General features: G+C 54.5%; 1 protein-coding gene across 1 annotated transcript; it reads left to right on the plus strand.

Annotated features, from left to right (window-relative positions):
• Nucleotides 1-1,183: 1,183 nt before the first annotated feature.
• Nucleotides 1,184-7,526, plus strand: LOC147596490 (dynein regulatory complex subunit 4-like). Its single transcript, XM_086771445.1, has 10 exons — nucleotides 1,184-1,195; nucleotides 1,475-1,567; nucleotides 2,837-2,968; nucleotides 3,730-3,784; nucleotides 4,186-4,391; nucleotides 5,169-5,255; nucleotides 6,245-6,454; nucleotides 6,803-6,868; nucleotides 7,188-7,363; nucleotides 7,475-7,526. Exons 1-10 carry the CDS (start codon nucleotides 1,184-1,186, stop codon nucleotides 7,524-7,526), a joined length of 1,089 nt encoding a protein of 362 aa, XP_086627571.1.
• The last annotated feature ends 5,369 nt before the right edge of the window (nucleotides 7,527-12,895 follow it).

Here is a 12,895-nt window from a genome sequence, read left to right on the forward strand (position 1 = left end):
CTGACTGGTTACTTCCGGGTTCTGATGCCTGTTTGTTGGGCGCCGCCTACTTCCTTGGTGGGCGGGCCGTTCCCTCCCCCTTGGCTTGCCCCTCCGTTTTGGTTCGCCCCGCCTTCTGCTCAGCGGGCCGCTCTGATTGGCTGTCGGCGCTTCACTCACACTCCCCTCCCCTCCCCGGTCGCCCCCACCACTCTTCTCCTTCTTGTCCTCCTGCCCTTCACCTTTGTGTGCGCTTCTTAGCTCGAGCGCTTCTTCTTTGTTCCCACCGGGGACATCTTCGCCCCGCCCTCCCCCCGGGGTTCGGCGCCATTATGAGGCGCATAAGGTGGTGGTCTCGCCCGGGCTTCAGCGCCCCTGGCTTCCTCAGTTAACCCACCCCAGAAGGACAGTGCGCGCTTCTGTGCCTCCGTAATCGGGTCAGGGTTTGGGGACTGAGGGGGCGAGGGGTTCAGGGGTAGAGGGGGCGTGTCGCCCTCTTGTAAGTTTTTGGACTCCGTGGAATCACCGCCGTTTGGGGGGTGCGGAGTCTGCGTAGCTGCCCCGACTCCCAATTTCGGAGTGACTAACAAACAGTCCCTTGCCGCCCTCCAGGTTTCCTGCTCTTGTAAGGCCTTCTGCAGGGCCTGTACGACTTTCCCCCACGACTTAAGGTTTTTCCCGCTACCCGAGGACATCGTCTCCTCGGCTAATGCTTTAGTGCATTTATCCCACACTTCAGGGTGGAGAATATCCACCGGCTGGTCAATGACCCCAATTTGTAAAAGCCTCGCAACTGCGACAGTAAAATCTTTGGGCTTACAATCAATCCCCCACTGCTTATGTAATTGTGATACGACCTTCACAAGGGCTTCCATCCTCCTTGTTGGTCCGGGAGCGTCCTCCCCGCCGGGCTGGTCCTGCCGCTCCGGCCGCCGTTCACCCGTCCAGGCGACTTCCCGGGTTTCGGCACCACTTGTTGCCTTTGTTGGCGTGGCGACCTGGTTCAGGGCCTGGACTAGGCCCCACCCCCGTTGCCACGGTGCAGCCCCACGTTGCTAACGGGCGTGTCCGACCACCTCACACCTCTCTCCAGATGCGCGTTCCCATTGCCTTGGAGACCACAGTGTGAGTGGCAGCAGCCATGGTGAGAGCAGGGCCTGAGCTTGTCCTGGGCCCAGCCCTGGGGAGGGAGCCCCTCAGCGCCATGCCCAGGCCTGTGATGCTGCTCCCGAGCCCTTCTTTTGGGTACGGGCATTCTGGGCTTCGCTTTGGGCCAGCAGTGGCTGGGTATGAGCCGTGGCTGTGCTGGAGGCTGTCAGGGGCTTCCAGGCCCCTTCCACGGACCCTGGCTCCCTGTCCCCCTCCTCACCCTGTCCCAGCCATGAGAGCAGGGACATTTGGTGGCCTGGGCTGCTGTGGGAGCTCTGAGCAGCACAGTTTCTTCCCAGCACCTGAGCCATGCACACACCTCGTGTGTTTTGCTTTCTCTCCTTAGGCACCCAAAAAGAAAGGCGGGAAAAAAGGGGAAGAAAGCAAAACTCCAGCAGTGGTGGATGCTTTGTCCCCGCAGGAGATGAGCAAGGAGCAGGTGAGAGAGCCCTCATCTTCCACACCAGTCCCGCTTAGGAAGCCCAGCTCAGCACCTGGCTCCGGCAATGACAGGTGGCGGAGGGTGACAGAGACAAGCAGCTGAGGATCATTTCCCTGCCTGATGGCCAGCTGTGCTGGTGAGGGATTCTCACTGGTCCTGGAAGGAGCAGCCCCCTCGTCCCATCCTCCCTTCTGCTGGTCCGGCCCACTCTGCTCTCCAGCCCTGTGCCCTCCCTGTCTTCTCCCCGACTCCATAACTCCGGCAGCCTGCTCAGCCAGCTGATGGCTCAGCTGGGAGCTCTGTGATGGCAGCCTGCTGTGCTCTTGCTCGCGGCGCCCTCAGTTGCTCCAAGTCCCCTTGTTTTGCCCAGTGTCCTACCAACAGAGGAGCAGATGGCCCTGGGCTGGGGACCTTGCTCCTTGGGAAAGATCTTGCACATCTCAGAGCAAGCAGCATGCCCAGGTGGCCAAGAAGGCCTACAGCATCCTGGATTGTCTCAGAGAGTAGCCAGGATAATTAGGGCAGTGATCGTCCCCTGTAGTCAGCACTGGTGAGGCCGCACCTCCAGTGCTGTGTTCACTTTTGGGCCCCTCACTGAAAGAAAAACATTGAGGTGCTGGAGCACACCCAAAGGAGAGCAACGACGCTGGTGAAGGGTCTGGAGCCCGAGTCCTGTGCTGGAGAAAAGGAGGCTGAGGGGAGATCTTAGTGCTCTCTACAACTACCCGAAAGGAGGTTGGAGCAGAGAGGTTGTGGGTCTCTTCTCCCAAGTAAGAAGTGGTAGGGTGAGAGGAAACCACCTTCACCCAAAGGGTTCTCAAGCATTGGAACAGGCTGCCCAGAGAAGCAGTGGAGTCACCACCCCCAGAGATATTTAAAAGGCACGCAGATGTGCTGCTTAGGGACATGGATTGGTGGTGGCCTTGGCAGTGTTGAGATAACGGTTGGACTCAGTGATATTCAAGGTCTTTTCCAACCTAAACGATTCTATGATTTGATTCTACAAATCAGTAGTATTTAGGCACCTGGGAATGGTGTTACTCCTTTTCCAGGGGCTGATGGGTTCTGTCAGGCCCTGGGCAACCCCCACAGTCCCCAGATGTCCCTGTGTCAGGGCCCGTCCCCTTCTCTCCTGCGCGCCTCCATCCCATTGATGGCCACTGTGGCCTGCCAGGTTTGTGACATGGCTTGCCACGGGTGTCTTGTGGAGGTGTCTGTCTGAGGCCTCTTTTTTCCCCTCCCTGGCTCTTCCCCTTGGCTTTGCAGCTGGAGAAGCATGTTGCGCGTCTGCGGGAGGAGCTGGACCGGGAACGGGAAGAGCGCAACTATTTCCAGCTGGAACGTGACAAGTTTCACAGCTTCTGGGAGATGACCCGCCGGCAGCTGGAGGAGCAGAAAGCAGAGTTGCGGAAGAAGGAGTGGGAGATGAAGGAGGCGGAGGAGCAGCAACAAGTGGAGCTGAAGGTGGGAGGGCAGGAGGCTGGGAGATGTTGTGAGTGCCCCAAGCTCTGTCTGAGCCTTGGGCAGCTCTGAGGAGGTGAGGGAAGGGCTAGAGGAGGAGAAGCTGGGTGAGATGCAACCCAGACGCGTCACAGATAAAAATCCCAGGTCCACATGTCTCCTGCAGAAGCCCCTCACCCAGTCTGTAGCTTGTCTTTAGGTTTACAAGCAGAAGGTGAAGCACTTGTTGCACGAACACCAAGAAAACCTCACCGAGCTGAAGGGGGAGGGCACCCTGTCCGTGAAGCGGGCCCAGAAGGATCACTGGGCCCAGGAGATGGAGCTGAGGAAGGACATGCGTTCCATGAAAATGGAGCTGAAGGAGCAGGAGCTGGCCAGTGAGGAGGCACTGAAAAACATGCACCTGGTAGGTCCCTGGCCGGGCCGGAGCCATGTATGAGCCGTGTGCATCTGCTGCAGAGGGAGGTGGTGGGGCTGCGGAGAAGGGCTTCCTGGGGCTCCCAGCTCCTGCGAAATCCCCCTCCTGCAACGGAGAGCTGTGAGAGCTGCTGGAGAACCCATGAGCTGCCGTGTGCAGAGATAACGTGGGACTGGCACCACAGCAGGGGCCTTTCCCAGGGAGCAGGAGGGAATCCTTCAGGATGCAGCTGCCTGAGGATTTGATTATGTGTCTCTGACATGTAGCTTCTCCCTAACAGAAACAAGAGGAGGAGATCACCCAGCTGCACAACAACTTTGAGAGACAGGTGAAAGGTGAGTCCGTGCGCGTAGCTCCTGCGTGACCTCCCTTTGTCAGTGTGCCAGGGGAGGCTTCTCCGAGCTCTGCTGTGCTGCCGGGCTCCGTGGCAGAGCCTCGAGCAGAAAGGGGGATGGGTTTCCCTCCAGTTCTGGCTTGTTTTCCCCGAGTTCTGGCTTGTTTTCCCCAAGTTTCCAGAGGGTGCAGGCAGGGCGCCTGTTGCTCTGCTCTCCGTGGTCCCAGTGTAGCTGCTCCGCACACTGGTGGCAGCTGTGGTGACACTGCTAACAAGTGTCTTGAACTCCAGTGATGCCACAGTGGCACACGCCACTCTGGCACCTCACCTATTAATGGCACTGGGGCATGTTACGTGCGATCTCCAGGAGGTCCTCACTCAGCTCTCTGTGTGCTCCCCCAGAGATCAAGGCCAAGTACACCAACAAGATGGAAGTGCTGCGGGACGAGCTTGACTTGTGTAGAACGACCGAGGTCCACAAAGTGGAGGAGGGGAAGAACACCCAGATTGATGAGCTGATGAGGAACCACGAGAAAGCCTTCCGTGACATCAAGGACTACTACAATGATATGCGTGACAAAAACATGGCGCTCATAGACTTGCTCAAGGTACTGCCTGCCCCCCTGCCTCAGCCTGCCTGGCCTGCAGTGTCACCATTCCAGCAATGGACCGCTCCTGTGAGGATTTCACCCAGGTCTGGCCGGTTCCCAGGCGGCCGTGTGGGTGCTGCTACTCTCCCGAGGGTCTGCTGCCATTCCAGGAGTGAAGCTCTTGAGCACAGGGTCTTGCTGGGCCAGCAGCAGGAGGGTGTCCGGAGGGTTGGGGAAGCCCTGAGGACCTGGGCAGCCCCCAGGAGTTGGCACTTGTGTTTCCAAGAACAGGAGCAGATGGAGGAGATGAAGAAGAAAGGGAATCGCTTGGAAAAGGAGAAGGCACGTGTGCTGCTCCAGAACAAGCAGCTGAAGGAGCCCCTGCAGCAGGCCCGCGAGCAGCTGTCTGAGCTGCAGAAGAAGTTGGCCAACTATGACAAGGACAAGGAGGCCCTGAGGGTGAGTGCCAGCCCTGTCCTCTCCCCAGTGGCCCTGGCTCTGTCCTGGAGGCAGCCGCTCAGCAGTGACCTCTGCCACTCGGCTTGGCCAGATCCCTGAGCAAAGTCCTCCGAGTTCCTTTGGGCTTCGCTGGGTGCTTGTACGATCTCAAATGGCATTCCGGTAGCGAGAAAGTAGAGTCGCCTCCACAGCAGAGAGGAAAGGGTGTTGGTGCGGGTACTGCTTCTTTTTTCTCACCCATTTCTCTTTGCTGGTCACTCTCCTGCCTTGCCCGAACGTGTCCCCGACACCTCCCAGAGAAACCTGTGCTTTTTAACTGCCCCTTCCCACTCGCAGAACATCAGAGCCCATCTGAAACTCACCCAGAAGGAACTGAAGGCTCTTCAGTGGGAACACGAGGTCCTGAAGCAGAGGTTCAGCAAGGTGAGAGCTGCAGATGGGTCTGGGCATCCCACTTCCCTCTCCAAAACCCTGGCCCCTCCGCAGAGGGCTGGTCATGGGGACTGAGCAGAGAGTTTGTGCTTAGCCAAGGGCTTTCAGAAGATCTGATCCAGAGCCCTGAGATAACTGCTACTTCCAGTGAAGCTTCTCACAGCTTTGGCATCTTCCACTCAGCTCAGCAGACAGGCCTGGCCTTGTACTTGGCTAAGCAAGCGCGCACGCTCAGGTAGTCCCCTCCCAGCCAGGGAGCCACTGGCTGCAGCAGCAGTTCTGGAGCAGAGCTGTGGCGAGGGATTGTCATGGGTCAGCACCCCCGGTGGGAGCTCGCTCCCTCCTTCTGCTGGCATTTGGGGGTTGCTTCCCTTGTTTGCCATGCGGGAGTGGCTCGGGATGAGTCCCATTGTCTGAGTTCTCCCAGACTCAGCCTCTCCCCCTCCCAGCGAAGATAAATCTCTGGAGGCAAGAAGAGAGCTTGTTTGTAATTAGCAGAAATCCTCAGGAACAGGAAGACTGGTCTGAGGCCTTGTTATCGATCCATCATGAAGGCAGCAACATATTAATTGCATTCCAAAATAAGCTGTGGTGGAGAAATTGTGTCCTAATTAGGACACTTCTTAACCAGCTGTGAGCCAGGGACTCCTGCCAGCTGCGAGGAGAGGAGAGACCCTTGTGTGCTGTGGGGCCCCCTCTGAAGTGTAAACCAGTGCCCATCCAGCCATTCTGCTGTCAGAGGTGTCTCGGGCCTGGAGGGGAGGCGAGAGCAGAAGTGTGGGTGCTGAGGGAGTGCCAGCCATGAAGGGAGGGAGGGAGAGAAGCTGTGCTCCAGCACCTGCCTTCCTGTGGGCTGCAGGTGCCATGGGGAATGGCCAGGCCGTGGCTGGAGCAGGCAGGGCCAAGCCACCAGACCTGTCTGGTGCTGGCCCGGGGTTGCCGCCAGCCCGGGTGTGAAGGCACGCTGTCTTTGGGAGCAGGTGCAGGCGGAGCGAGATGAGCTCTATCAGAAGTTCACCCAAGCCACAGAAGAGGTGCAGCAGAAGACGGGCTTCAAGAACTTGCTCCTAGAGCGCAAGCTGAAAGGGCTCCTCAGCATGGTGGAGAAAAAGGATGTGGAGCTCAGTGAGGCCTTTGCAGCCTCCAACCTCGACCCGGATGCCCTCTTCTTGGTCTCCAGCAAGCTGGAGGTACTGTGTGGGGCCCGGTGAGGGCTGGCCTTGGAGGGCAGAGGCTGCCTTATGGTGAAAGCTGACCCTGAGCCATGCAAGCCCTCGTCCTCCGTGGCTGAAGCTGCCATGTCACTCATCCATGTCCCTCACCTCTGCCTGGGGCTGGCTGTCCCTGGCAGTTCTGGCTGGAAGGACATAGAGCGGTGGCCACCTGTCAGGCTGTACTGCAAGCTAAGTCCTGCTGCCAGCTCGGCCGCTGCGCAGCAGCTCCTCTGTGCACTCTGTCACACTGCTCACACCTGTGGCACAGCCGCCGTGTCCCCAGGGCCGTGTAGCTGTTGCCTGATGCACCATCTCCCTTTGCAGGACTTGGTCAGTTCGAAGAACACCACCATCAGGCAGCTGCAGCTGCAGCTAGCCCAAGTCTGCAAGGTGAGGGAAGGGGATGAAGCTTCCCTGAGCCCTGCAGGTCAGGGCTGGGGCCTGGTGGGTGCTGGCTGTGGCTTGGTGGGGTGGAAATGGGAATTTCTACTCCAAGCCTTGCACCAAGTGGATGGAAGGGAACTTCCAGCAGGCCGGCTGAGCTGCTTCATGGCCTGGGCAGGAGCCAGCCCAGGCTGCGGTTTCCCCTGCAAAGGAAGGCATTTTGGGGTCCTCTCCATGCAGGGAGGTGCAGAGCGTCCATGGCAAGGCAGGGAGGTGCTGGGCTGGAGCTCGGTATCAGGCTGAGCATGGGACGCTTCTCTTGCAGGCACACAATGACATGCTGCACACGTTGGAGGCCAAGCTGAGAGCCTTTGGGATCCCCGTGGACAACCTGGGCTTTAAGCCACTGGCGAGCCCCGTGCTGGGGCAGGTGCTGGGACAGGGCCCTGCGGGACTCATCGCTGTGCCCTCCTGGCGCCAGCTGGCGCGAAGGGACCCGCTGTGCCGTGCAGGGCCTCATTGGTGCTCCGCGACAATAAACAGAGCCCAGTGAGCCTTTGGCTCACTGTAGTCACATAGGGTAAATTTTGTATGAAATCTATGTGCCCTTAGAGGGAACACGGAGTCTCAGAACTGCTACAACATCTCGTTTGTTAGCAGTTAGCCCAGCATGTCTGGGGTGATTAAGAAGAGTGGTAGAACAAAGGCAGGCCTCAAACCCCAGCTGTGAAGATAGGCCCTGAGCCATCACTTTGGAGCCAGAAAATCAAGGAAAACGCGACCTGTTCCCAAGACCACGGATGGAGATTTTAAGGAAGGGTTCCGCCAGAGAATTTGAGGAGGGCCCACTCTGACAACCCCCAAGACCACCAGAAGACCCTTGACTCAAAAGACTGAGCATGCACAAGTGGGTGGGGAATATTACAATGGTTTCCAGGAAAACTGATGATTATGTATTAGTGTTCAGGGAATTATTAATGATGATGTATGAAATCACTAAATAGATTCTGTCCAGATTTTCAGACCGGCATGTATGCTGGGTGGAAGGATCCCCCGTGCATCCAGCGCTGCAACAAAGAATGCTGCTTCTTAATGCTATATTGCTGTTCAGGAGTTTGATTCCCGATTTTGGTGACACAGCTACTGGAGAAATGAGGGAAAAGGTCATGCCAGCATCAGTCCCTGCGACCACTGACTCACCAACCCTCTACTTCATTCCTACCACTGATTTAAAAGAAATGGGGGGAGTAACAGGACTGAGTGCGCGTAGGAATTGACGGGCCGGGCGAGGAGACTGGAACCAATCATTCTATAGAATAGTAATGCACATGTATTCGAAAGCTGAATCTGTAAAGGCTTTTTGTTCAAATACACTGCAGAGGGTCCCACTTGGTGTGATCCATTTGTGGGAGACTGTAGTGGATGGGAATATGAGCAAGTGTATCGATGTAAGCAAATGCAGCAAAGTGAGTAATGCGGATGGGAATAGGGGTGAATGTATCAAAGCAAACAGGACCTGAGCACAATGGGCAAAGCGAGAGTACATGCTGAGAAGCAACGGTGTGAAGAAGTACGTGATGAAGAACAATGCTACAACGTCAATCAAAAGCGTGAAGCAAATTGGACAAATAGTGGGGTGGTAGAGATCGTGCTAATAGTTGCCCTATAGGAATAGAGATCGTAGACAAAGAGCATCCAGGTAAAGAGTATAAAACACTGCTGTAAAAATAAACTTTGGCCTTTTGGGCTCACTTGCTGTCTTGCCCGTTACTCTGTCCCACCAATATGCCACAGATGGCGCCCAAACAGGGACGCACTTAAACTTCAAAAGGAACAAGGACGGAAACTCTGAAGAGGCTTGAACAAAGCCTGCACTGGTGGCATAGCCCAGTTGAACCAGAGGCCGGAATCCAGAAACCGGGATTGAGGATCCACACATCAGAAAGCGCGCTCATCACTTGCATACAGGTGAGCAACTGGGAATCATGGGAGGGAAAATATCCTCAGATGAGATGCAAAGCATTGATGTAATGGGAAAAATGCTGAAAACGCAGGGCAGGACTGTTACCAGCCCACAGTTAATGACTTTATTAGAGTGGATTCGTGAAAATCATCCGCAATTTCCTGCAGACGGGACTTTTCAAATAGAGGCTTGGGAGAAAGTGGGCACAAGCCTTCAAAAAATCGCTGCAGCAGCTTTTTGCAGCCAAGCTTGCAAAAACTTAGCCACTTGGGTACAAATCATGCTAACCCTCGACAATGTTTCAACAGAGTCTACTAATTCTTCTTTGCCTGAGGCGTCGGCATCTCCATTACCAGACCCTCAACCTGTAAGCGTGTCCCCCTGTAACAATGGCATCTCCCCAGAAACTGGTTGGGGGGAGGGATTAGCACAGAGAACTCCGTGCCGCGGGTCGGGGCAGAAAACTCCGTGCTGTATTCCTGTTCCCCTGCAACCTGCACTTGTACACCCTGCTTCCACGCTTTTACCGTCGCTGTCGTCACCACAGTCTCGCGTGCCAGATTTGCCTCGGGTTTCACCTATCAATTCTTTTCCTGATACTGCGCTTGCTAATAACGAAACCTCTCTGGAGGTAGATGTATTTAATGTGGGTTCAAAAGACTTTGAAAAGAAACCTGATCTGTTCCCTCCTCCGTGAAATGTGAATGTTAGTCATGCAGCTGTGAATGTTGAAATGTGTGGTATCTGGGAAGAGCGTAAAAAAGAGGCAATGCAGAATGGTGACTGGCAAACTGTTTTAGCCTGTCCAGTTATGTATCAAGCTAATCAGCAGCTGGTTTCGCAGCCTCTCAGTTATGATGCTATAAAGGAGCTGCGACGGACAGTAAAGAAGGGAGGGATACATTCTTCTTTTACTACACCCTTACTTGAGGCAAAAGCAGAGTCGTATACTCTGGATCCACATGATTGGAAATTGTTAATGAAAATGGTGTTAACACCTACACAGTCCATGATTTTAAAGAAGGATGTACTGTGCAAAGTATTACAAAATTTAAATCAACAGATTCCAATAGGATATGAACAACTGGCAGGAGAAAATGCTTATAGTAACTCGCTCCTGCAGGCACAGTTCCCGAGAGAAGCGTATGCTCAAATTAGACATATTGCTCTTAGGGCAGTGAGAAAAATCCCAGCATCAAAAGGCGAAGGACCTCAATCTTTTGTTAAGGTGCTGCAAGGAGCTAATGAGCCATATGCAGATTTCATAGATCGTCTGCAAGCTACTTTCGAGCAGCAGTTCGACAATGATGATGCAAGAGGGATGTTGCTATTACAACTGGCTGTTGAAAATGCTAACAATGATTGTAAGCATGTACTGCAACCTATGAAAAACCATAATCCCTCTTTGGCTGTGTAGTAGTTCAGCCCCGATCGGGACCAGACTACGCAGTCTCTCTCTCATTCCCCCCACCCTCCGAGAGAATAGGGAGAGATAATATAAGGAAAAACAGCTCGAGGTTTGAGATAAGGACAGGGAGAAATCCTTAAAGTTACCGTTACGGGCAAAACAGACTCGACTTGGGGAAAAACACTCATTTATTTCTAAAACTAGCAGGAGAATGAGACAGGGAACAAGATAACCTCCCCCCACCCCTCCCTCTTCCCGGGCTTAACATTTTCTCTACTACCTCCTGTTGCCTTTGTTGGCGTGGCGACCTGGTTCAGGAACGGCACGGCGACCAACCCCAGGCCGCTCGGTCCATCAGCTCGCTGACACCAGTGTGGTGGACGGCAAATGGCGTTTATTGAGGGGTAACACGACCTTATATAGCTTAGGTTTACAACGTTATTTCCGTCTGCTTGCATCACAAACTGACCGCTATTGGTCATCAGGAGAGAGACCCTATCTTTCCGTACAGCGCGATATCTTCCGGTCGCCAGACCCTAGCTACCCACATTTCCCCCCTCCCTATGCGTAATTAAATTGATCAAAATATCACAGTCTTTTCCCATTCGAATGCAAACGATTTTGACTGGCCTCATGGAGAGGGAGGCAAAAGAAAAAAAGCGTCCTTTCAAATCCGGAGCAGCAAGCCAAAGTGGTTCAGGTGTCATCACAGTCAGCAGGGCGTATGGATCCGCCACTGCTGGGTAGAGGTCTTCTTACTTTCCGTACGTCCAGTCCCAACGATATCTTTCCAGTGAGCAAGTACACAACCTAAAGGGCTTTTCTTTAATGTTCCTCCACTCTGACCTCCTCCCATATTTACTGATTCATTCTCTGATCCTGTCTTTACTCCGTGTCCAGCAACTCAGTTGCTGTACCACCCCTTCCCCAGAGTTTGAGGGGTGCTGCCACTCCCCCAGAATCCGACTGGGCGACTACTTCCTCTCTTCCCTCAGCCCGACTTCCTCTTTCCAGCGTACACATACACAACCCTCTCTTTACTCACCTAGAACACTCGAAATTCCAGCTAAACACTGCTCACAACTTTTCATTGCAGCACTTACTTGCACTCTGGAACAAACACAGGTTTACAAGAGGTATCGCGGTGTAAAGGATACCATTCAGGGCCATCGGGGTCCCACTACAAGGGAACAAAGAAATCTACAATGACAGAACACAATAAATTCGTACCGCAACTACAAAGACGCACTTTGGATCCAGTTCAAGAATACGTACACCGTGATCTCGGATAAAAACATACTAAACGTATAGTTAAGTTAGTTCAAATATTCTGTTCTTGTTCTACGTTTTACAGCAATCGTAAAGAATATATATATCTTAAAATAGTTGTTACCTTAAAAAGATCGATTAACGGCACTTTGTGAGTAGGCGTAAAAGCGAAGGCAAGCCTAATACTGTTAGTAAACCTGAGTGAAAATACTGTGTAATCATCTCGCGATAGCGAGTGTAAGGCACGCTGGGCGGATGGTAAATGGGGAACGATTAGGGATAATTCTAAACAAACAGAACCTTAAAGCAATTGTCGGTGTTCCATGCGTTCCACTAACATGACGTTAACCGTCTCTAATCGGCTCTTGACAAACGACACGAGTCTGTTTAATATACAGGGTCCGAAGACCAATGCTAACACGATCATTGTGACTGGCCCTCCCAGGGTAGATACCAGGGTGGTTAACCACGGTGTGGCGAGTAAACCCTTTGTCCCCCGTCTGCCACCCGGACCGGGAACGCCAGCGTGGCTGTTGGGACCCAATCCGCACAGGCAATCTTTATTTCCCTCCAATCCGTGAGAGGAACTCCTTCCCCTCGCGATTCCTTTTTATTTTGGCTGGGGATATTTTTGCTTTTAATTTTATTTACCCTCGTGTCCTCCTCCTCTGAGTCTGAATCGGTTACGAGCCGCTCGCCCCAGCTCGCGGCTGTTCCGGAGTCGGAACTCGACTGACTGGTTACTTCCGGGTTCTGATGCCTGTTTGTTGGGCGCCGCCTACTTCCTTGGTGGGCGGGCCGTTCCCTCCCCCTTGGCTTGTCCCTCCGTTTTGGTTCGCCCCGCCTTCTGCTCGGCGGGCCGCTCTGATTGGCTGTCGGCGCTTCACTCACACTCCCCTCCCCTCCCCGGTCGCCCCCACCACTCTTCTCCTTCTTGTCCTCCTGCCCTTCACCTTTGTGTGCGCTTCTTAGCTCGAGCGCTTCTTCTTTGTTCCCACCGGGGACATCTTCGCCCCGCCCTCCCCCCGGGGTTCGGCGCCATTATGAGGCGCATAAGGTGGTGGTCTCGCCCGGGCTTCAGCGCCCCTGGCTTCCTCAGTTAACCCACCCCAGAAGGACAGTGCGCGCTTCTGTGCCTCCGTAATCGGGTCAGGGTTTGGGGACTGAGGGGGCGAGGGGTTCAGGGGTAGAGGGGGCGTGTCGCCCTCTTGTAAGTTTTTGGACTCCGTGGAATCACCGCCGTTTGGGGGGTGCGGAGTCTGCGTAGCTGCCCCGACTCCCAATTTCGGAGTGACTAACAAACAGTCCCTTGCCGCCCTCCAGGTTTCCTGCTCTTGTAAGGCCTTCTGCAGGGCCTGTACGACTTTCCCCCACGACTTAAGGTTTTTCCCGC

Source organism: Chlamydotis macqueenii, chromosome Z (assembly GCF_036417535.1).
Source record: "Chlamydotis macqueenii isolate bChlMac1 chromosome Z, bChlMac1.mat, whole genome shotgun sequence".
Classification (NCBI taxonomy): Eukaryota; Metazoa; Chordata; class Aves; order Otidiformes; family Otididae; genus Chlamydotis; species Chlamydotis macqueenii.

Coding starts and splice junctions, on each gene's coding strand:
- LOC147596490 (XM_086771445.1), top strand. Junction 2,969..3,729: donor GGCAGCTGGAGGAGCAGAAA/GCAGAGTTGCGG, acceptor TCTCCCTAACAG/AAACAAGAGGAGGAGATCAC. Junction 7,364..7,474: donor CTGGCGCGAAGGGACCCGCT/GTGCCGTGCAGG, acceptor ATGTGCCCTTAG/AGGGAACACGGAGTCTCAGA.